Source organism: Scomber scombrus, chromosome 2 (genome assembly GCF_963691925.1).
Source record: "Scomber scombrus chromosome 2, fScoSco1.1, whole genome shotgun sequence".
In the NCBI taxonomy this organism is placed as follows: domain Eukaryota; kingdom Metazoa; phylum Chordata; class Actinopteri; order Scombriformes; family Scombridae; genus Scomber; species Scomber scombrus.
In genome coordinates this window covers 28,425,958-28,450,590 of record NC_084971.1, presented here as the reverse complement: position 1 = coordinate 28,450,590, position 24,633 = coordinate 28,425,958, and the positions used below count along the sequence as shown (strand labels likewise).

At 40.0% G+C, this 24,633-nt stretch overlaps 1 protein-coding gene across 1 annotated transcript; it reads right to left on the bottom strand.

The window, feature by feature from the left end:
• Window positions 1–1,880: 1,880 nt before the first annotated feature.
• Window positions 1,881–13,561, bottom strand: LOC133995441 (axin-1-like). The gene is made up of 13 exons (XM_062434836.1): window positions 13,426–13,561; window positions 11,901–12,606; window positions 9,777–9,970; window positions 9,421–9,573; window positions 8,218–8,352; window positions 8,002–8,098; window positions 7,017–7,154; window positions 6,141–6,537; window positions 3,647–3,824; window positions 3,346–3,525; window positions 2,624–2,923; window positions 2,366–2,515; window positions 1,881–2,052 (listed from the first exon to the last, which is right to left on the bottom strand). Exons 2-13 carry the CDS (start codon window positions 12,534–12,536, stop codon window positions 1,926–1,928), a joined length of 2,685 nt encoding a protein of 894 aa, XP_062290820.1. The 5' UTR covers window positions 12,537–12,606; window positions 13,426–13,561; the 3' UTR covers window positions 1,881–1,925.
• Window positions 13,562–24,633: the final 11,072 nt, after the last annotated feature.

Sequence of the window (24,633 nt, the reverse complement as noted above, 5' to 3'; positions counted from 1 at the left end):
ATGATTCAATGATTGACAGAAAAATTACACATTTTTTTGTTTTAAAAAGTAGTAGTGTCAAACAATTCTTCACCTTGGGCTTTAAGAAACTGACAGGCTGACATTAATTAAACAATTGGCAAATTGTTTACTAATAACAACAATAGTTAGCTGCAGCTTTAAATTAATCTTTACTAAAAATCAAACTATCAGTGTCCCAGTGTTTAGTTGTTGTGCTAAGCTATAAGCTAACTGGCTGCTGGCTGGAGCTTCATATATGAAATACAGATGCGATCATCTCGTCTAACTCTCAGCAAGAAAGTAAACAAGTGTATTGTCAAACCGCTCCTTTGAGAAAAGCTGCGGATGTTAAAATCGACGCTAAGCTACAAAAGTTTGAAGCTGCTTTCGTTGCGCTGTCTGAAAAACGACACATACTGGTGGACTTGCACAGACACACGCGCTTTGTTGGCATACGGGACGCATGATATGCTCTTTGGCTGAGTTCAGGCGTACACGACACAGACTTTCACGCTTCACCGACAACACGCTTCAGAATAAGCTTTTTAGATAGTAACGGCACTGGCCAGGCAGGCACCTAGACTGAGCTCGGAGTTACGTACACAGGCTTTAAAGTAGAGCAGAGAAATACCGAAGGGGGAGGAGGGGGGGGGCAGATGATGACTGTGGTCAAAAATGGTACATCTATAGCGTGTGCTCCTCTTTTTTCACATGAATTTAAGAACGGCACGGATAAACCGATTTGTGAGGGTGAAAAAAAAAAGCTAAAACAAACAAAAACAGTCCTACATTTAAAATGCATTGCGCAGGAGAACAGAACTGCACACTCAAGGTAAACAGTACAGAAATGGGATACAGAGATGTGGTATAGAGGGGGGGAAAAAACAAAAAAAACAAACAAAGAAAATGGCTGCCCTGAAATGACTAATGAACTAGCTTCAAAACATACACAATAATACAACATTAAGTTGAGATATGACGAAATTAGGCTGCATTAATAAGTAATAGTACCTGCCTTGTACATACACAATTCAAATAAAAAGAAAAACAAGTAGCTAGGATACTTGTCTTATCAAAAATATGTAGCTTTGGTAAACAAGTTATGTAGAGAACTGTTGTCTGGACATGTTTATGTGAGAGATCACTACATGACATCTAGGAATCAAGGGTGAGCACGTTTCTCTTTTTGAGGCTATGAAGTCAACGAGAGGAGAAGCAGGCTAAAGTTCCACTTCCCTAAATCCTCCGTCCTCTCCCCTTGTCACCAGCTGATGAGGAACAGAGACAGCGAAAAAGGCAGCGAGACTCCTGAATGGAACAAAATCCGCTTTCTTTGACTGTCCCGAGCACCGATTGAAGAGTTTTCCGTGGTAATGTAGCAGCATCATAATGGTCTGCGGAGGACAGACTCCTCCAGAGCAGAAGTGGAAGACTACTTTTATCCTCTCTCCTTCCAGCAGTCCCTCACCCTTTTCCATCCATCGCGGTGGAAGTGGAAGACTGGTCAGACATCAGATTTTTTTGTTGTTTTTTTTGTTTTGTTTTAAACAGCCCTCCTCGGATATCCACAGTGGAGACAAGACAGGTGAAATAATTTATGTTCCTTTTCCTCCTCCGCTCCCGTGTCATCTGGCCAAGCTTCTTTGCTTTATGTAAGGTTTTGATCCAGGCTTTGACGCAGATTTCCAGATATTCCATTTAAAAAAAAAAAAAAAACCCGTCCACCTTCTTAACACTCAATCTTCTACCACGCAGCGCCATCCACGTTCTGTCACACATTGCTCCTTCCTTCTTTTTTCCTACTTTCTCTCGTTCATTTATCGCACAGCTGAATTTCCTTTCCCGACCCCGAATGATGTTTTCCTCTTTTCCAAATGAACTTCTTTTTTTTGCAATTCTGTTTCGTCTTCCTGTTCCCAAATTTTTCAGTCGACCTTCTCCACCTTCCCGATGATCTTCTCCTCGAAGATGGGCAAGATGGCGTCGTCGTCGCGAACCTCCTCGAACACCACGCCGCAGTCAAACTCGTCACTAACTTTCTTAAAGTAGAACCTGCACGAAAAAGACAGAAAGACATCAATTCTGAGCCAAAAATGAATAAATGTGGGTCAAACCATTGTCAAAAATGTATTTCAGCACCACACAAATGTTTTTAAGAAGTTGTAATATTTCCTTTTTTTGTATATTCTGGATCATATTAGAAGTTATAATATTTAAGGCTAAAAGAAAAAAGTATTTAGGGTGTTTTTACTGCTCTCATGTAAAAATGGGTCAAATTTGACCCTGAACTGTATGTAAGGGTTAAACTGTGACCCGTTCCCACCTGTGCTATTCATTTTAAGACATATGCATCACATGTTCTCACCTGTAGTGGCCCTTTTTGGTAAGCAGCTCCTTGAACTGGCCCAAAGTCACCACACGGCCTTTGACTGACGTTCGGTATGGGATTGGCTCTCCACAAAAGTAGTAAGCGACCGTCATGTTCTCACACAGTTGGCGCTTCCCAGACTTGTGCCTAAAAATAGAGAAATATCCACGTCAAACACTCAGCATCACATAAGCACACAGATACAAGTATGAGTTAAAGTATCGGAGGTGTGATTTGTGATTTTAGGACCCTTACCTCTGCTTGGCCTGCTGTAGCGCGTTCCTCCTCCTCTCCTCCTCCAGCCTCCTCCTAGCCTCCTCCAGCTGGGTGAGGGGGTTGGGAGCCGGGTTGGGGGGCATGGCTGGGTCCTGGATGAAAGGGTGCGAGGGCTGGACCTGGGCGGACGATGAGCAGGGGATGACGGGCGACACCGACGAGGGGTTGTTGCGCAGCTGGGCGGACACCCAGGGGTGCACCGCTCCGGGTCGCTCCACTGAGGTCGGACGCGGTGACTCGCTGCTGGCTCCCGTCCTCCTGGAGCTGCTGGTGCTGCCGCTGGAGAAAAAAAAAACAATGAGGAAGAATGTCAGAAGACTTCAATGAAATATTGAGAAAACTGAATAAAATGTTAAACTTCACACACGGTTAAAGCAACAAGATAAAACTTCTTAAGCAGCTCAATTCATATAAAAACCACTGAATCCCATCTTCTGAAGCCTCTATATAACAGAACATTTTAAATGTTATATTATCCCACAACAATGACATGAATCCTTATTTATAGGGCACTTCTGAAATCTTGAAAAGCTCTCAGATAAAAGTTTGTTTTAAGAAGAGATTTTAAAGAAGTCAATGAAACTGCTGATGATCTTCAATAAAAAACATGATTTAAATTAAACTGAATATATCTAAAAGTATTAATCACGAGAAACATTTATATAAACCATGAGTCATATGATGAATAGCGTCAGACTCACCCGTGGGAGCTCTTCCTCTGTCTGTCTCCGTCCATCATCCACTGCAGGATCTTCTGGTTTCTCTCCAGATCCTCCAGCGGTACCTGGGTCTCCACGCCTCGCCCGCTCTCCTCAACAACTTTGCCGCCTGTCTCCGACGTTTTCTTGCAACCTCGCCGTGATAGCGTGCTGCCTTTACTGCTGCAGAACGAACAGGTAACACACACAAAACAGCTGACATCATCTGGATATAAGACATCACACACACATTGTATCGTAGACCTGATGCATGTTTTAACGCATTAAAACCACGTCGGCTTACCTGTAGCCCATCCCCTCAATTGTGCTGGCTCCAGCCCCGTCGGCGTAGTTTCGACTTCTCCCTGCGTACTGATTGGCTGGGTCTCCGTTCCAAACGATGTTGGGCTGCGACCTGGAGCCCGCCTCTTCTTGCCCTTCTCTTCCTCGGTGGTGATACAGTTGCTTGTGGTGATGCGCACCTGAAGCAGAAGGCAGAGCGAGACTCATCAGTAACATACTCGCCTTCTTTTCAATACGTCCAACGTTCAAGTATGAAACAAACTACTGCTGCGGCTTCATGTGACGCCTCTGTTACATAAGAGACACATCAAAAATATCTCCACAGCACCTGAAACACGACACAAGCTAAATACTGAATGACAACTGGAGCCAATCTCTCCAGTGATGGCTACCAAATCATGAATTACAAGTGTATTGTGCATCCATAGACATCTTATCATCCTCATCGAAACAGTCGATTAGAGACAAGAGTGTTAGAGTGACACTATTCGTTTATAGAGAAAAATACATTCACAATCATCTCCTGTTATCTGAAGCAAGAGAACATAAGTCATAATTATTTCTATTAATTTATTTCAATTTCAGGCTTAAAAAATGTGTTTTTATTCCATTCAAATGTCAAAATGGGGTCAAATTTTACCCAAACAGTATGTAAGGGTTAATGTTATATTCATAAAACCAGGACTGTGGCTTGTCGTGGTATATTGTAATTTTCTTATATATGCACTAAAGTGACCCTGTTACAATCAGCTTTCTCCAAAAAGCTGATTTCTTGACTGTCATGTAATCTAGTCTTTTTTTTTTAAATTTTGGAATCAGGGTAGAGGATTAGAGAAACCTGATTTCTCCAGGTAGTTTCCTCCTGGAGAACGCAGATTCCTCTGCCGTGTAATGTGGTTACTGGAGTGCATGAAAACCCACCGACTACAACTTAAAATTGGTAGGCCACGTTTCCAAAATACAGATGGTGGCAGAAGAGTAACCTGACTACTAATCTGCTGCATTTATACATTTACAGTAAACTGGTGACTACTGTACAAGTTAATGCCTCTCCTGGTTTATTTTTATTATTTTGGTGCATTTAAACGCACCAACAGTCAGTCAACAAATCCCATCAAAAGACTAAAAACAATAAATGGATCCAGTGTGGTGTGAACTCTCAGCCTGTTAGCAAATCTTAGAAGGTCCTGTTCAGACCTCGGGGTTCAACTGAACTGACAGTCTGTGGCCAGTTAAAGTTTATGCAGAGCAAGTTGATTGATCGACAGCCAATCAGACTCATGGGTTAACAGTTTAGGACAAAGAGAGGATGTTTCTCTTTGTTTGACAATGTTACAAGTACAGTCAGGTTTTGCTGTCGATTTTCTGACTCAATTTAAAGACGATGAGAGAAAACGAGAGAGAGAGCGATGAGAGCGAGTCCTGGTAGCGAGAACAAACTCACTGAATGACAGAAATCTAATGTTATTTCAGACTGTGTCACTATCACCATCAAACACTCAACAGATGATTTACTGTGGGGACAGATGCTCTTAGTTCCTGTTTCAGTCTCCTCCTCTTCACTTCTTCTTTTCATTCATTCATTACAGTTCAGCTCCATGTCTGTAGATGACAGGTGGCTCGTGGAAACAGACACAAGGAGCTCGGAGTGAACGCACGCACTCAAACAAACAGCATTATGTTTCTCTCACTCTTCTCTCTTAATGAATACATTACTACACATCTAACAGCTGTGTCTCAGCTCTTTACACAAGAGTTTATTAAGTCATGAAAACTTGCTGAAGTATTATAATTCCTTTCTTCTTCGGTATTCCATACTCTGACTTTACACAAAATATAGAGAAAATCCATAGAAACGAGCTCTTTTTTATACTTTTCATTGGTTAAAAGTTTGTAAAACCCGCAGGCAGAAGTAAGGGGTGAGAAATAGCATTGATTTATGAAAAAATCAATAAAAAAGATGAATTATTTAAATACTGGGTTTCTGCCTGACAGCAACAATATGTGTGTAATATATCCACATTATATATCCATAACTTAAAGGAGAACAACCAAATCTAAAAGGGAAGTTTACTGTTGTAAATATTATGTGTATAATGAATAAATTGCTAAAATGATGAAATGATTATTTGGCTGCCGGACCAGTTAAAATATACAAAGGACCAGTGAAACTTTGATCTGCTGGTCAACTGGGTCATTGGGGAGAAATGTTACATTGCACCCTGGAAGCTCTGCACAAGAGGATTAATCCACGGCTAAAAATAGAGCCCAACAAATGCACTGTTTACTCCTGTTTGAGAAAGAATTTAGGAATTAACCTAATTCTGAAAAACATGTTTATGAAGATTTACAGCAGCAGCCAAAAACACTTTAGACATACCTTCCCATTATCCTGAATGAGAAGTGGGTCCCAACTTTAGACTTGTACTGTGTGATTTTCGTGAGTGTTTGCTGGTTTATTAAAAACAGAAACAACCCCTCTCTGGTTCTCTTACCTTTGACCCCAGCAGCAGGCAGACTGTGACCTCCCCCTCGGTGTGGGGGGTAGTGAGGCGGTCCGATCCCCCCGTCAGGTGAACGTGACGATTTGGGAGGACTGTGTCGACCCCCTCCTCCTCCTCCTAAGGTGCTATTGGTTGCCCCCGGCGACTGGCAGCCCGGCGTCTTCATCACGCGCTGTACATGCTCGTCCAAAATAGATTCCGGGTCGTCGTCATGGGAATCCTCCATGGCAACCAGGCCGCCGTAAGTGGTGACTGTCGCCGAGTTAGCAGTGGTCTCTGAATAACGGGCGCCGTAGAGAGGTGGAAACGATGAGGGGAGGGGGAGTGGTATGCTATGAGAAGACATGGAGGTTGTCACGGAGATGTCGGCATCGTCCCCCTCTTCTTCCTGTTGTGAAAAAGGAAGCAGACATTTTATTAGTAAGTTGACGGGCACTTGTAAGACATTACGTCCACAGACAAACACACGGACTGAATGCCCAAAACAAACTTACATTTACTAGTGAATATCAGTGCAGATATTTTAAATATACAAAAAAAAGCAAAGTAAACTTTTTAAATATTAAAAATAAACACTTAGACATCACTGTGACAGTTTAACAGCATGTAATTAAATATGGAGCTGTTCTTTAATGTAATGTTTAGTTATTTCAATGGGATACAGAATTCAGAAGTGTGCATTCTTTGCATATAAAGAGCATTAAAAAAAATGCAGTATTTGCCTTTATAAGCTGATAGTTTATTGCCCTTCAATTAGTGCACAAACCTAACTTCTTCAATAAGACACAACTCTCATTTCGCAGTGAATATTTTTGTACTGCAGTCTCATCGCATCACGATGAGCGCACGTTCACGCCGTAAACTCACCAGTCGTACTCTCTTCAGCCTTTCTTCGAGTCTTTCCTGAGCCTCTCGCTCTCTGAGAACCGTCTCCAGCCTGCTGATCAGCTCTGCTGCAAACCTCTCAGGCTCTACATGGATGTCCTTTGGCATGCGGTACGTGCGCTGTGTACAGACACAAGCAAAATAAATAAATAAATAAAATAATCACATGCCATGGCTTCCTATAGAAATCAGCAGCAACAATTCTGATGCCTAATTATTATCAGGTGGGAATAAAGCTTATAAGCATTAAATGGGACACAAAGGAGCAGCATGACTATGAAGAGAAAGACATTTGAAACAGAAAAAAAGAGACTAATTTAAACAAAGATAGACGGTGAAAGCACATTACTGTATGTTTACCCCAGTGTATTAACATCTAAATTAGACAAAATGCTAAATATACACTTACACAAACACACATGCTGACAAATATGCTTACATCACAATAATACTACTATAGATAATAACTGTATTTTAATAGCAGATTTCAAAACACAAAATGCAGCTTAAAGTGCTTTACATTTAAGGCAATAAAACAAGAGCAAACAAACACAGCAAGTAAAATTCAGTTTCTGTTTTAAATATTTGGGTGTATACTTTTTTAAATCAACTCTGCAATGTTATTTTATGTGATATTTACATTGTTGCATGCCACCCACAAATCTAGACATGTGCAAGGTTATGTGTGAAAATGATTAACTTGATCTTCTGCTACAGACACATTAACAGCATCGCGGCTAAATGACCTATTAACAATAAGATGGAGACATACTTTGCGTAACATTTTTATGTCACACATTAATCCAGACTCTGCCATTTGTTGTTATCTGCTACAGTTATAAAGCTGTTAAGACCACGCTTATGCTGTTAATATTTAATTCAGGTCATTAGGTTTCTACGCTACATGAATACGGCCGTCTGTGCTGACATGAGGCTCAATGTGTGTGTGTGTGTGTGTATAACTCACAGGTATATGAGGTAGGGGCACACGTCCATTAGCTTTGGCACTTTCATGCATCTCTTTGCGATGCTGCTTCCGATATCTGTATGGAGGGATACCATCTCTGCAAACACACACAGATACACAATTAATCACACATTCATAATACGGTGTAGCATGTAGTAACTGAATAAATAAGGGTTTTAAATGATGAATACAGGCTGTGCGTCTGTGTTAACTTACACACTGCTGTCGGTCAGCGATAGCGTGTCTGCATCACTCGACATGCTCTGCTGCTCGCTGTCGTTGGCGCTGGTCGCTGGAGCGCGAGCGTAGCCCATGTTAGCGTAGTAAGGGTTTACAGGCTCTCTCCAAGGTCTGAGGATGAGGAGAGACGTCGTGATTAATGCGCTCGCGTTATAATGTGGGGTCATGCACACACAGATGAGGATCGACGTAAAGCTAGTGAGAGTAATCCATGGATTTTCACGTGGCTTTCCACGACACTGAAAGGAATCTTTATAACTAGGAGACGCCTCAGGAAATGTCATGTTTGTTTTCAGTTTGCTTTAAAATCAGCAGGTTTGTTTCTATAATTACATTTCTTCAATGGTGCAGTATCATTTACATCATTTTTATTATTATATATTTATTATAAAGAAACACTTGTAAGCATAAGAAGTGAGGCATTGTTCATGTTGTCAAAATAACAGACTTTACCTATCTTAACTCTTCCTATCAAGATTTTTGTTAAGTTAAAGATAACATTTTAAAAAATGGAATATCAGCAGATTTGGAAATGAAGCAGTGCTTTTAAGACTGCTGTCTTTGTGCCAAATGTCACTATTACAGTTTAATGGGTAAACACGCTCATACCTCCAGCTTACTGTATTTATTTAACTTTATAATCAACAAAAAGATTTCAAAGACAGAATTTCAGGTAACATCCTTACTTCAGGGTAACAGGATTAAAATGAAAGGGAGAATATTAGTATCATTAGTAATATGGGGATAAATGACCACGGAAATGATCAATTGCTGAACACTGGAAAGGGTTAAGGGTTTGTATCGGGACATATTGTAAACTGTGTCTATGGCTGCAACTCAGTTATTTTCATTATTTATTAATCTGTGATCTATTTCCTTTATTAGAAGATGAGGCGTTTTGTTTATAAAATGTGAGAAAATGATGAAAAATGTTTATCACTGTTTCCTAAAACCTAAGATGTAACTTCAAATGTTTTGTTTTGTCTTCACCAAAAGTCCACAACTGTCTTGGTTGACTAAAAGAAACGGGAAAATGTTCAAATATAAAGGACCTAGAACAAGAGATGATTTATTTTCCTCTTTAAAAAAAAAAGAAGAGATTAATCCATCAAAGTAGTTGGCCATTAATTTTCTGTCACCCAGCTCTGACTGTGTCCTTCAGGAGACACACACACACACCTGTACTCCCTGCTGTCCGGCCTCCTCCGGCTGGTCGTAGCTCTCTGCGGCGCCGTCTGCATCAGCAGGCTGTGAGTCAGCCGACCAGCTGGTGTGTCTCCACACTCCTCCTCATCCTTCTCCTCATCCTCTTCCCTCGCACCTCCTCCACACCTAAGAAATCCCATTAAAATTCAGATCTGTTACTTAAACGTCTGATACGTTATCTTTATGTTTCTCATTTAGCGTTCAGAACCGACCGGCCGAGGAAGCTCCGTGGAGTTTTACAGTTCAGTCATTTAAGATAAGAGTCAGGGACTCCGGAACATTATGTGATATTAACGGTGCAAATCAAAGTCTCAACGCTTATCTTTTACCTCCACTCCTCATCCTCAGCGAGCGTCGGTAAGTAACCTGGCGCTGGCTTGGCTGGACCCGATGAAGGACTCTGATCGCTGGGGTTAGGCTTCGGGCTCTCTCCTCCTGTCCGCGTGAACTCCAGGTACAGGTCCGACTTGAGGAACAAAGGGTAGGTGTTCTCCTCCATCATGGCCTGGATCTCTGTCTGGGCCTGGAGCACAGGAACACGGGGGGGAGGTTAGGGTCACATATCAGGACTCAGAGTTGGTACAAAACTCAATTATGCCTAAAAATGTAACCATCGTTTTTTTTACTTTAGAACAACACATCATACTTTGAGTGCAATTTTTTCCACGCACTTCCCGCTCCAGACCAACACAGTAACACAGAATAAACCCGCATTTTTGTAACGTACTACCCGTCTAATCTAATACTCCATCAAGACTGACAAGGACAAGAGACGTGTTTTGAATGCAAGAACTGAAAATTTCATTAGGGATGGAAAAGCAAGAAAAGCAAGAGAGAGTGAGTACGAATAGGAAGAGCGAAAGACAGAGAGAGAGAGAGAGAGAGAGAGAGAGAGAGAGAGAGAGAGAGAGAGAGAGAGAGAGAGAGAGAGAGAGAGAGAGAGTTGGAGAGGTTGGCAGCGAGAGAACAAAAACTTTTTCATCTGTTAATTATGTAATGTCATTGTCTGTCATTTTGTTGTTTAGCAGTGATCGAGTGCGGACTTGAGTCTCTGTGAATAACACATTAATGTGTGACGACAGACTCGTACGAATGTGATCTGAACCTCACATTCAATAGACTCATCATATGAAGGAAAGAAGAAGAAAAAAGGAGAGAAAAACTGTGAAAGAGATGAAGGACAAATGAGGAATCAGTGACAAAAACCTAGAGCAGAAAAACCCAATAAATCTTTAAATCTGTGCATATTTGGAAGTGATTTGTGCTGCAGTATTTCTCTATCACATTATTTTAAATATGATTTAAATGTTACTACAGGTCAACAGTCTGCACAGGCCTTTTATTTGCCTACACACCTGATAACATGTTGGGATGTGTATAGACTCTCCTGAGGGTTTGACAACAGGCTAATACATCTTTACAGCCACAACAGATTGCATTGCATTATCTTTTAGAGGCACTATAACTGCATTTCAACCACAGGAAGGTATATACAGGTGGAGTTTTTGTCCCCAAAGCATCTATTCTGAAGAGGTGAGACTTTGCATTAGAGCTGCAGTGATTATTCGATTCATCAATTAGTCGATCAAAAGAAAATGAATAGGCCTTTATTTTGGTAATTGACTACTTGTTTAAGTCGTTTTTCAAGCTAAAATGTGACAATTTGCTGTTTCTCTTTGTCATATAAGGCAGTATATGTCAAGTAAATGATACTTATAGGCTGTTAGTCGGACAAAACAAGCAAACCAAAGACATCATTGTGCTCTCAGAGAAATTGTGAACGTGATCTTCACCATTTTTTAAGATTTCATCAACTAGACATACAATAAATTAACTAATTCCACTCAGACAGAAACTATCAGTGTACAGTTTGCCGTGCTGAATATTTAAATCTGATCACACAAGACTGCAACAGCTGATGTTTAGCATTAACACTGACTGCAAATACTCCACAGAAAACTATTTAAAATGAATTCATGCATCATCATACTCTCTATACTCTGATTTTTCGTGTTCACAAACAGAAAAACTCTCTGCCGCTCGAGACCTTGCTTATAAAATGGCAGCCACACCAGCAGACGTGACTAGTTCCTCAAATGAAGACGTAACCATTGACCTACAACACAGTTATGATGGCTTTATGACCGTAGGCCAATAACACTTGATCTACATGACTTTGCTGTCAGCTACAGATAACTGTGTGCCGAGAAGTGATTAAAGCCGTGAGGAAAAAGAAAATTCCGCTATCGAATCCCAATGTGGTTATTGCTGGGTGTGATACATCGTTAATTCCATTTCAGAACAGCCTGTCCAGTAATGTTCAGTTTGTTTTGATACCTTAAAAGGACGGATCTTTTTTATAAAACTGTGATGGACTAAACAAAGTCAGTGAGAAATGTATTAAGACTCTCCACCAGCCTGAGCAATTCATCATCAATCAGTGTTTTAATCACCTGTTCAAACATGGCAGGGTCTGGATGCGGCCTCCCCACACAGTCTCGGATGAAGCTCTTGGTGGCCGGTTTGATCTGCCTGGAGACAATCCCACTTCCGTCTACGATGTACTTCCTGTAGATGGCCTTGGCCAGCTTCCCCCTCTTCTCCTGACTGGTCTTCCTGAACCCCGAGCAGGCGAACCAGAAGTCGAGAAGGTCCGCACACCCTTCCTGGCACAGGAAATTTCGAAACAGCTGGATACCGTCCTGGTCGTCTAGGAGAGAGTGAAGTGACTCGGCCCACTTCAGGTAAGGTGGAGTTGGCGAAGCCGAGCCCTCGGGTTCATACCCCAAGTCCAGGTCCGGGCGACGTGGCGTCGCAGACGACGAGGAGGGCGTGTAACTCGATGGGTCTCCCATTTTAGAGGACGACGATGACAGGGGAAAGCCAAGGGTTTGGGAAAGGGTGTTTGGACGGGTGTTGGCTGACTGGAGCGGAGGGTCCACATCAGATCCCTCCTCACCAGGAACTGGGGGTCGCGGCGCATCCTCAGTGAAATGGGCTGGGCCGCTCAGAGAGGCCACAACCACGCCACCGCCGCCGCCACCGCCGCCCCTGTACCCAATCCCATGTAATTCTCTGACAACACTCATGTCTCTGATTGCTGAAGGCAGAGGTCAGACTTTCCCCTCTAGCAATGATTTTGCAGACAAACAATTCACCCTGAAATGGAAACAAGAAAAACTGTTAGTGTGAAAGAAATGGAAATAAACATTATTACTAAGAGAATATAAACACTGCTGATTGAACTCTTGGCCCCTTCAGTCAATGACTATACAACATCATAAGAAGCAGCTTTAGATGAGCCACATAAACACATATAAAAGAGAGCAGGAGATAAACAAGTTTGGGGTAACAAGATCAGGAGATGAATGATGTGAATCCTTTATAACATTAAACACTAAAAACAATGCTAGCATGCTCACTTGTCAAGTTTAGACTTCTTCAACACTGTCAGTAAGTTGCTATTAGTGAGTACGACTAGCTCAAAAAGGCTAACAGCTGTCAAAACAAGGGGTAAAACTTTGGTGAGGCTGCACTTCATCATCTCACAAATAAACCCAAACAAATGTTAACAAGCCAAGACAGCTAGCCAGCCTTGTAGCAATGCCACCACCAATGCCAGTGCTTTGAAGTGAGAATCTCATTCATCTTGGCCTGCAAAAAGACGGTGGGGGATGGGTGCAGAAACAAACTCTACAACCACACAAGAAGACGGGGCCTGCGTGCAAAAAACACTTCAACACAGGGCGCAACTTTTACTACATCTGTGTGTGTGTCCAGCTGACTCGGGAGCAGACGTTAAACACACATTTTTTGCAGATTGATTAACTTTAGCTAAAATCAGCCCATCTGAGATCAAACAAAACAAGAAAGCGAGGGCACGTTTTCCACTCTCCTGGCTGCAGCGCCAGCTAGCCGTAGCTAGTTTTTGGGTTAGCGTTAATGTCCCGTGTTTTCCCCCCAAAGTGTCCGTCCTACCGTCTCTGAAAGCCCGTCCCCCGTAATCCGCTGCATTGGGGACACTGGCGCAAACTGTGTACTCCAAAACGCAGCATATGGATAGCTTTTCTTGTGTTAAATATGAACGAAAATAGCCCGTCGTCTTGCCCTTAGCTCCCCATGGTGGCTGGTTTCTCAGCAATAATACAGAGCGAGAGAATACGTACGTACGTGCGTGCACGCCGCCGCCGTGGGTTGCGTGATGCGTTCACAGACCCGAAGTGTATAGAAGAGACGCGCATAAGAGTGTTAAAGGAGAGGGACACATATTTTTAAGGTTTTATTTATCCTTACATACTGTATATGTTTCTATTTTTATGTTTGAAAGCTGGGAAAAAAACACCTTAAAAACTTTCCTTTTTATGCTCTATTTTAGTCTAGCTTTTTATTTTCTTTATCACTTTCTATTTTTTTGTACTTTGTTTGATTTTTTTAAATTATAATTGGGTTCTTTTTTTAAATTGTATGTTTTAATGTTTCCAATTTTTACTATAATTGGGTTTTGTTTATTAATTAATTAATGTATTTATTCTTTTTTTGTATGTTTTTATGCTTCCAATTCGTACTGTTAGATAAGATAAGATCAGAAAAGAGATCCCTTTATTAGTCCCACAATGGGGAAATTTGCATTATTACAGCAACAGCTGGAACGTAAAATAGAAGAGCAGCAATAAGTAAAAGAATAAAGAACAATAATAGTAAAAATATATGTAATAAAAATAATCGTGACATTATTTACAAGAGTAATATTGGTATTGAATGGTAATATACCGAGATGATATTCTTATTGCACTGATTAAAGTCAAATAAATATATATGTATGTATATTGCACACAATTGAATGTTAAATGTTTGTTTTTATGAAAAGCACATTGAGTTGCCCCTGGGTATGAAATGCTCTATATAAATAAAGCTGCCTTGCCTTTTAGCCAATCATATGGTGACTTATCCCCATGTGACTCAGAATATACAAAAGACAAAATATTTCAACTTTCTAAAAATGTTTTTTGTGAAGCTGAGACACATTTTTGTTGAGTGTTTGACTCATATTTATTCAAAGGAATTTAAAAAAAACAACATTTAAAAATACTGTTTAATCATCATTCATCATGATCTCCAGTGTTATAAAACATTCAACCACTATATGATGTGATTCCACGTATTTTTTCTCCATCAACAAAGGAGTAGTAACTAAAGATTACACTCCCTCTGCTCTCTGGAAGCCTTATTAATCACCAGTATATTCATGACTGATGAAAATACATCAATGATTTGTGGCTCCAAAATTATGTAGAGACTAACTATGAGGGGAAACTATGAAATTCCCAAATATGAACCGTATCTAACAGTCAGGTACTCAAATATACATTGAAACATGTTTTTTCTTGCTGTAATCGTTCCTCCTGTTATACTGACCATTACGAGATCCTTTTATAACCCACTTAGACTGTGATAGGGTGTGAGAGGACAAAATCCACTGTCCTCCCTCTGTGTATTTAAGAGTTTATCTGAAGTTAATACGAAGCTTCATCTGTCTGGATTAGTTAACATTATTGTCTTTTTAGTGTCAAATCCCTCTTTTTGTTAATTTATTTCCACCACAACTCAACAGGGAAACACAAAGAGGGAATCTGAAGCAAAAACGACTGTAAATCTGGCAGATATCCACTTAATATGACTAACTCAGACTGCTGTAGCCTCATGTAAGCTTCACATTAACTTTTAAATGACTCTGTGGACACACTGAGGATGTTGCCCCCATCACTTATATTTAAATCACATGTGAAGGGGATCGTTTAATAGTCAGTATGAACAGGAGGAATTATTATAGTGAGGAAAATCCGACACCCGACTTCTGTTTTACCAGCAAGTGGTAGAACAAGTATTTTGATTATCTACTTACCCTATTTATTCCAATGTACAAATATTCAATTTTATTCTAAGTATTATCAAAAAAATGTATTCATTACAGTGTTACATTATTAAAACTGATGCATTAACATGTACACAGCATTTTAATTTTGCAGCCGGTTGCAGTGGAGCTAATTTTACCGACTGTATAAACTGATGGGTGATTTAATTTACTGCATGACAATACATTGTCCTTTATTTCTCATTATAGGCTGAAAACATTTTTATAGGCAAAGTAACTAGTAACTGTAGCCATAAAATAAATGTAGTTTAGTAAAAAGTAGTGGTGTAGAAGTGAAGTTTAAAATCAAAATATTAAAATATATAAAAATAATACTCATGAAATGATATCTGACACCGCTGGTAAATGACAACCAGTGACTTTCTGGTACAAACACACTACTTAAAACAACTGCTAACAACTGTTATATTATTATTTAATTATTAATATTAATATTGCATTGTCATTACCAGTGCATACGTGTTTAAGAAGTCTTTAAAGTTGCAGTTGTCGAGGTGGAAATGATATTTACCGCAACTAATAGATTACTTAATTGACAAAATTTGCTTTTCTTTTATCTTGTGTAACAGAAAATGGAACATATTTAGATTTTGGAGGTCATGTCAGACAAAACAAGCAATTAATTTGATATTATTATTATTATTATTATTATTATTATTATTATTATTATTATTATTATTATTATTATTATCATTATTTATAGCACTGCATAATCTGAAAAGAACTTGTAGCTGTCAGATAAATATAGTTATAAATAAGTACCATATATTTGTCTCTAAAATGTAGTGGGGCAGAAGAATAAAGAAGCATAAAAAAAGTACCCAAGAACTGTACTTGAGTAAATGTACTTAGTTACTTCCCACCATTGGCAGTACATTAGATAGACTTGCTATAATACAGATTTCGCAGAGCATCCCGGTTCTATCAGTCGCAGATCTATGTCGGGTTAGTGAAATTACGCCCAGCAGCGCCCCTTCTGGCAGCGAGGCGCCACTACACAATTATCAACATAAAATTAATTTCAGTAGGAGCGCCAGCATTTTAGACTCTAATTAGTAGTTATAACTTGATTTATGACACGCTGGCAGTGCTAAAATATTAAAAAGAAAGTTGAGAAACAGGCTGCGTTTAAATAAAATAAAATATATATTAAAAAAGCAGCCGGGCACAGGCAAGCTCAGGTCTGTTCACTTTGCTCCGAGAGAAATCTGAGCCAACATATATGTTCCAGTGAGCAACACACAGACAAAGAAATTTAAAAAAAGAAAAAGTGGACTCACCTCTGGACAGGTGTTCAGTTAACGGAGCTCATCTCCTCTGACCGGACACCGGCGCCACCTGAGCATCATCCTGCGTCTCAGTCGCCTCCGCCGGGCTGTCAGTCAGCCAGGAGCACCGAGCTATCACCGGTGAGTGAGTGTGCGTGTGTGTGTGCGTGTGTGTGTGTGTGTGTGTGTGTGTGTGTGTGAGAGAGAGAGAGAGAGAGAGAGAGAGAGAGAGAGAGAGAGAGAGAGAGAGAGAGAGAGAGAGAGAGAGAGAGAAGGAAGGAGAGAACAAGATATGAGACTATTGTTAACAGCCATTCATTTCCTCACAATAATACCAATAATACATATTTTTACATGTAAGTGGCTGAAAACCAACCACATAAATGTTTATTACAATATGAAATCTACAAAATGACAGGTTCCTCTGAGAACTCACCACATTTCAAATGCCTTTTTATGTGTTTAGTTTATGCATTTCCTGTATGTGATTCAAATGAAAAGGGAGATAAATGTGTGAAATGTTTTATAAATTCTCACATGCTCTTTTTTCTTTTGGTAGCAGAGGGTACAAATAAAAATACTAGTATTAATTGACAAAACAATCTAATTAATGTCACTAATGTTGCCCAGCTGTTATGGATTTGCAAATGTTTTGAGGAAGGCTCAGTGCTCCTAAAGTGACATTTAGGTGTAATTAATATCAGGGTTTTCAATTTGCTGTTTACAAGGTCAAAAAAGCTTGAAATTAGATCACCAGACATGGATTAACGACCTTATCATGAAACACACTGAGTAGTTTGTGCATTGACAATTAAATTGTGAGTTTGTTTGTCCTTGTTTGGACGTTTCATCCAAATTATTCTGACATTTAATTATGAACAAATGTGAAAATGATCTAGTAGAATCAGGATCTGTCTCAAAATAAACGAGTCTCTCTGCGGTCCAGTTTAATTACAGACTTGCTCAGTTAAAAGTTGTATAATTATAGCTACTGTATGAAAATAATGATTTATGGATGAAATAATCAAATTTGAATGAAAAGAATAGCAGTTAACAAAGGTATTTACCGTGCCTCCTGTCAGTCGGGCTAGCTGTCCCACGCGGAGGCAGCAGGGTCTGGAGGCTCAGGTGAGATCCAGACACCTGTCCTCGTCTCTGTCCGCTCCTGGACTGACGTCTGCTCCATGACAACATGAACCTGAGCTACAGAAAAAAAAAAAACAGCATTAAGAAACCATCATATTTGATATGTTATCAGTGTCAAATCTGTGCTGTAGCTACAGTAAATGTATAACTCAGATTTCTTTCTTTATAACAACTATTAATTAAAAACCATTAATATGCACAATTAGATATATTATCTTCTGTTCTTTCTGGGGTAACTTGACTGTTCAACACGACAAAAAGCACAATAAATGCCACTAGTTGTTTGATAAATTCCTCATGTATGTCAACATTTACTTATGTGTTCAATACAAGATGTTTTTCATTGAGATATTGAGGATTTTGGTTCAATAACGCTAGATCTTGTCAGTATTGCCCGCATTTATGTGTACAATACAACCTAAAAACTCTATTTAGCCTTATTTGAGCCTTGATATTTAAAATAATGTTGATGTCTTTAAATAGATAAGTATGAAAGTCAGTGTGTAAATCAGTCTGAAATCGTTCGATAGGATAGTTTTTCAAGGGTCAGTAATGAAGACAGGCAGGTCTGTCTGCAGTGGTGGCTCGAGAAAGTGATGATGAAATGTTTGGCAGCGTGTTTGACTGGCAGACTTTATAGCTAAGTGTGCTTCGTTATGGAAATGTATTCATATCACTTTGGCTTATACCCTCAACAGTCAACACACACACACACACACACACACACACACACATACACACACACATTGCGCATGTTGGCTGCAACAGGCTGGTGTTGTTGCTGCAGTGCCCTCAGAGACAATGAGGAGAGAGGGGGGGAGACAAAGACAGAATACTGAGGAAGATGAACTTGACCTTTATGATGTCTTGGTGAGGAGGTGTCGGGGGCATGTTGGTACTTATGAATCTGTAATGAACCTCGACTATGTGTGTGTGTGTTGTAGAGGTCTGAGCTCTTAGCTGAAGAAAGGTCATCACACAAGGGGGGCAACTAATACACCTGGTCCTCGTGCTCCCTTTCTCTGTTTCTCCCTCCATCTATCTATCTATCTATCTATCTATCTATCTATCTATCTATCTATCTATCTATCTATCTATCTATCTATCTATCTATCTATCTATCTATCTATCTATCTATCTATCTATCTATCTATCTATCTAGATAGATAGCACTGAAACAGGTTTTCCTCACTGTAATCATTCCTCCTGTTTATACTGGCTATTAAAAGATCTTCTTCAAATCACTATCAGTGTAAGTGATTGAGGACAAAATCCACTGTGTCCGCACAGTCATATTGTGCAAAAATGCATTTAAAGGTTTATCTGAAGCTTACATGAGGCTTCAGCAGTCTTAGTTTAGCATTGAATTCCCTCTTTGATGCTCTTCCTTGGACAGTGTTTCCCTGCGGAGCTGTGATGGATTCTATCTATAAAGCACTTTAAAAAGCAGATTTTGCACCAAAGTGCTTCACAAAGGCAGCCATATGTAGAGAAAGGCAGTGTGGGTATATGTAGTAACAAAAAGAGGGACTTTGGCACTAAAAAGACTCTAATGTTGAAAGGTATTTACTTTATTTGACTCATTGTGATGACTGAAGCTTCATTTTAGCTTCAGATGAACTTTTAAATGCATCTCTGCAGGAGGAGGACTGGGGATTTTGGCCCCCATTACTTACACTATAAGTGCATTATGTAGGGATCTTCTAATGGTCAGTATGAACAGGAGGAATGATTACAGCAAGAAAAACATGTTTCAACATTTATTTGGGCACCTGGCTGTTGTGAAACTGTCCTTTAATCCCACCTAAATCACCTTGTACATTGTCCATTGACAGTGACTCATTTTGAAATGAGAAGACACTTCCATTGCTCGTTTTTGGGATCAAGTCAGGTGACACCATGTAAGATTTCCTTCCTTTTCATTTAAACTAGAATTTTAAAAACTTGGGTGAGCAGCTACCACATTCGAACAAGTGAGGCTAAAGGCACCTTGATGCTTTGAGCTAAATGTTAATATCATTTTTCAGGTATTTGATACTTGACTAAAGTATTAGACAAATTCAGATTTGATGGCGCTAGATGAAAAGTTATGAGATCACTAATGTTACAATTTATCCCAAAGGGGCACATCATGGTCTGGACCATGTTTTATGGCAATCCATTTGATGGTAGTAGAGACATTTCATTCTGAACCATAAACGTCAACCTGCAGGTGGCGCTAGAGGAAACATCAGAGGATCACAAAGTCATAAGGATTCATCCTCTAAGCACCATGAAAGTCTGTACCAAGTTTAATTTGTTGAGATAATTCAGTCTGGATTAAAGTGTTGGACCTTACATCCACACTACAGGCTAAATTAGATTAATCCTGTGTGTTACATTACTTCATATTTACACAGCTCGTGATATCATGTTTATTTTTTTTAGGGTTGTGCAGCATATGACCAAATGAGACAATATACATTTGTCAGCTATCACATTATCCTTAAATTTGCCAAAAGTGTCCGTCCCTTCAATAATTGTCGTTGTATTAGACAAGACATTTTGACTTGTCATGGTAGCAGAACCACAGGTGTTACTAATCACATTAACGACGTCTCAGTTCTATTCAAGTGTCAGAGTAAGCCATGATAGTGTGACAGTGAGACAGCATACACAACACCCGGACCCTGAAATTGAAGCAGCTAAAATGGGATTCAGCCTAAATTAAATGTATTATTTACACCTGTGCTTTTCCAACTGTGACATGTCACATTGTTGTCTGTTAAAAAGGCCTATTGTGGTCAACACTGCGATTCAATGAACAGGATTGTTTTACAGCAGTATTAGATTACAAAAAACATTCAATATGATGAAATGCCTTTATTAATCAAGTGTTTAATTCACTTAATTAACCAAAACACTCAAACATTCTGTCTGCTAATTTTATCCATAAACATTTTCTTAATGTAATTTCCTAATTAACAATGAGGAAGCTGCATGCTTTGGCTTATAAATACATGTAATCGTAGGTTGTGTAGCGCTATATACGACGCAGCTGGAACTGGTTAATTACAATGTCATTGATAAATGAGCGGTCTATGAGACGGCTTCCTGAATCAACTGAGGACTTGCAAGTTGAACTGTTTGTACAGTCTCAAAAAAAGGACAAAGAGCTCCATGAATTACTCTTTAACCGCTGTCAAGTATGTGATAAAAACAACCATTTCCAGTTAAGATAAAAGTGGATTATTAATTCCTAAATTGAGCCAGCCCCCTTAGACTACAGAGATGGAGCTTTTTGTCAGTGTGCTGGTCCAGCTCAGGGGTCCCTTTGTTCCAGCTGCCACAGCAGATTTGCGCGTCTGTACGGAGGGCTGTCAGAAACAGGCTTATCTCTTGGGGGCCTCCCAGCACAAAGACCCATTTAGATGCTCACAGAGAGTGAAATCTTCATTATATACCTCTTGAAAGAGAAACAGACCTCTGCTCTTTAAGAAAATTAATTGGAGACAAGTATTTTGTTTGCTTTGCTTTAAAAGCTCCCAAACAAAGGATAAGGAGGATCGTGTACAGTGGACGCTTTTATTACATTCGACACAATGTATAGAGAGTAGCGTGATATCGACATTTCAGATTAGTTTGCGCTCCTGTTTTCTATAAATTATGCGATAAACATTAACAAAGATCTATAAAGAACCCTAAAAGTAGAAATATTTAGCCCTATTTTAGTCCTAATCATACAATTTCCTTCATTTTTTGATTTTTCTAATGAAGTTACACAAGAGAACGATACCTTATGTACAATAAAGCAGCCGGTATCAATATCAAGGCCATGTGAAATTATGTATCCATGTATCTCTCCATGACCCATCCATCCATCCATCCACCCATCCATCCATCTGCTGGCCTTTCCCAGCCATGCCTGTAGTACGAGTGTCAGTATATCTGCCATGGCGTCCTGCTGATGTGTATTGTGATGGGGTTGAATACTCCAGCTACCAATATGGCCTGCACCAATACTGGATTAGCCACAGTGGATTAGCTGGCTGCCCTCCTGCTGCTTATTCAAATATTGTTTCACGTATTGTCATCATTGGCGTAGAGCTGCGGCCCAGTAGCCTTGCAAGCTACAGAATATTCTCAAAGAAAACTACCAAAAAAATTGTCTTTGCATCCATTTCCCCCGACAAAAGCGCCTGATTTCATTTTTTTTTAGCGAACGTCGAATTTGGACCACGGTGAGTTTGAGAGAAAACGTCAATGGGTTCAGAGAGCACCTGCATCCCTGGTGCAAAGGGAGAAAAAGGAGGATGGAAAGATGATGGAAAGCAAAATCTAACCAAGGCCAAAATCAGACATGAAAGCGTGCCTTGATCTTTGATACATGGTGTTCTTCTTTTTTTCTCCTCTCCCTTTCTCTCTTTCACCCTCACACATACACTTGGGAGTCAAGGCAATTGATGTGCTGCCTTTGATGGCAAAGAGAGGCCTATATTAACAGCCAAAAAGACCATGATGAAAGGGCTGAAAAAAGAAAGAAAATGGGTAGAAAATGTGTTATTAGAAAGAATGGCAACTCATGTTAAATCCTTGGGATGGAGTGATGGTAACCAGACATCGGGGCGTTGAGGGTTTGATGGTTTAACGGCAGCGGAGGAAAGGCTAAGGTAGACGGAGAGCTTACCGTGCTAGCCCGGCGGTAGTGGTGGCTGAGGTTGGCTTGGTGGTTCCAGTATGTCATGCTGGTGGTCATCTTATTAGATGAGGGGAGTGAATACACTTGCTGCACGGCCAGGGTTCCTCCTGGCGAATCGGAGGTCTGGACGCCAGTGGACGTCCCATTGCAGAAGCAGTCGCCATCTTTGTCCCGTTGTTGTCTTGGATATCCTCTCCTGCGTCTTCATCCCTCCCTCTCTCCTTTGATCAGGCCTCCCTCCCTTGCTCTGTGCCGTATGACATCATCACGCAGCAGTATCGACAAGCATCAAAGAACCTCTTGGTAGGACTGTGTATCTGTCGGTCTGTGCATTTGAAAGGGGTGTAAATATGGAGCATAAAGAGTGCTGTAACCCCCCCCCCCCCCCCCCCCCCAAGCTCCCAAGCTCCCCGCATCCACTGTTCTCCTCTCCCTGCAGATGGATGGTTTATTAGGCCAATACAAAACTATACACACACAAGCACACACCCACACCACCCATCTCTCAGCCGGGTGTATCCCGAGGCCCCCTGCTGTGCCTGCAGCGTTTGATGATGTGTTCAACAGCTTCATTCATCCCAAAGCTCGCTCCTTTTTTTGCCACCATTTTTTTTTTCATCCTCCTTATCCATCCCTGCAAGCTTTTTCAGCAAACACAAACGTGTTCTTAGTCAACTTTGCGGCTCAATAACAGTTAATTCCTTCTCAAACTGATCTAGTAACACTCCTCCTTGGCGATGGCCACCCCTCCTTCCTCGCACTTTGACTCTCATCCCCTGCTCTTTCTCTCTTACCTCTTACAGCTGGCCGGTACCATTCCCAATCCTGTTAGAGTTGTATGTCCTCTTAAGGAGCCCTTCTGTCTGTCTGTCATCTGGCTGAAAATCACATATACATGTTTCACTGTCGCACTCTCGATCCTCTGAGGCAGCTGTCATCCAATCCAATGGGATCTTCTCCTAAAACACACACACAGTTAACAACAGAATTAGCTTTGTTTGATTAACATCTACCAGCAAATGTAATAAGGCAGCTAAACTCTTTAATTTACACGTCTTTGGCTTACATTTAATTTGCATAACAGTTAACAAACAGTATACCTATACAGCACAGTATATTGACCTACAAAGACAAACAAAAGTTACTATAGAAACAAGGAAAAGGGTTTAAAGTTTTCACACAAATTGTAAAAGAGTGTACAACATATAAAAGGTTGTAATGCCTTAATTTGAGGTGCTTTAAGACTTTCTTTAACTCACCAAATCACATAAATCCCACAAGAGTAAAACACTGTTACTGCTCTTATAAGCTTGGCTAGTTATCTTGTAGCCAAAGTAGTTTTTTTCTCCTTCATCGTGACTAGATTTAGCTACTGACTCATTGAACTATGCGAGATCAAATAAATTGAATTAAATAAGATGTCAGATGTTTTTAATGTTAAAAAGAGAGCTTGGAAACACATTTAACTAAGATTAGCAATATTAATCACCCAAGCTAGCTTTCACTTGATATAATGTTAGCTCTCTTGTTAGGTGGTATCTTCATTGTTTGGTTTGGTTTTTAGCTTCACAGTAGTAGTTACTTGCTTTTTTATTAACAGAAATTATATATTTTTATGGCATTATCATTTTTTACATGTAAAACAAAAGTCAAAAAGCCAGATTTTGGTCTTAATGTTAACTCAAAGGTTCTATAACTAAGCTAGTCATTGTGTTTTTGGTTTTTAGGGAAGCTTAATTCAAACTAATTTAAATAAAGGCAGAAATTTGGAAAAATGCTGCCTTTAGAAATATCATTTCTAAAACAACTATATTAATTGAATCTTAGGAGTCTTGTTGCTATTTTGTTTGCTTTCTAATGTTAAACTCTGCACACACATAATTCTGCACAGTGAAACTCAAACATCTCACTGTGGGAACAAGAAGAAAAAACATACAGTATTTTTGAGTGGATGGTGACTTAATCCTTTTAACATCATTGGAAGGAATAAAGAAAGAAAAGTTATCAAACACAGCTGATATCCCAGTTTTGTCTCCATTCCCAGAGTCTCCTGTTTTTTTTTCCCATTTTCCTCAGCTTTCTATTCACATCTCTACTCTGCACGCTGCCCTCCTGCCTCTCTGGCCCCCCAAGTCCCCTCTCCTGTCTACCTAATTGTCAAG

Excerpts from the sequence above, each read along its gene's own strand:
- LOC133995441 (XM_062434836.1), bottom strand. The coding sequence starts at position 12,536 with ATGAGTGTTGTCAGAGAATTACATGGGATTGGGTACAGGGGCGGCGGT. Across the intron at positions 9,971-11,900 it reads ACCCTGCCATGTTTGAACAG|GCCCAGACAGAGATCCAGGC; the intron begins GTGATTAAAACA and ends CCTGTGCTCCAG. Across the intron at positions 8,353-9,420 it reads CCGGACAGCAGGGAGTACAG|ACCTTGGAGAGAGCCTGTAA; the intron begins GTGTGTGTGTGT and ends CCTCATCCTCAG.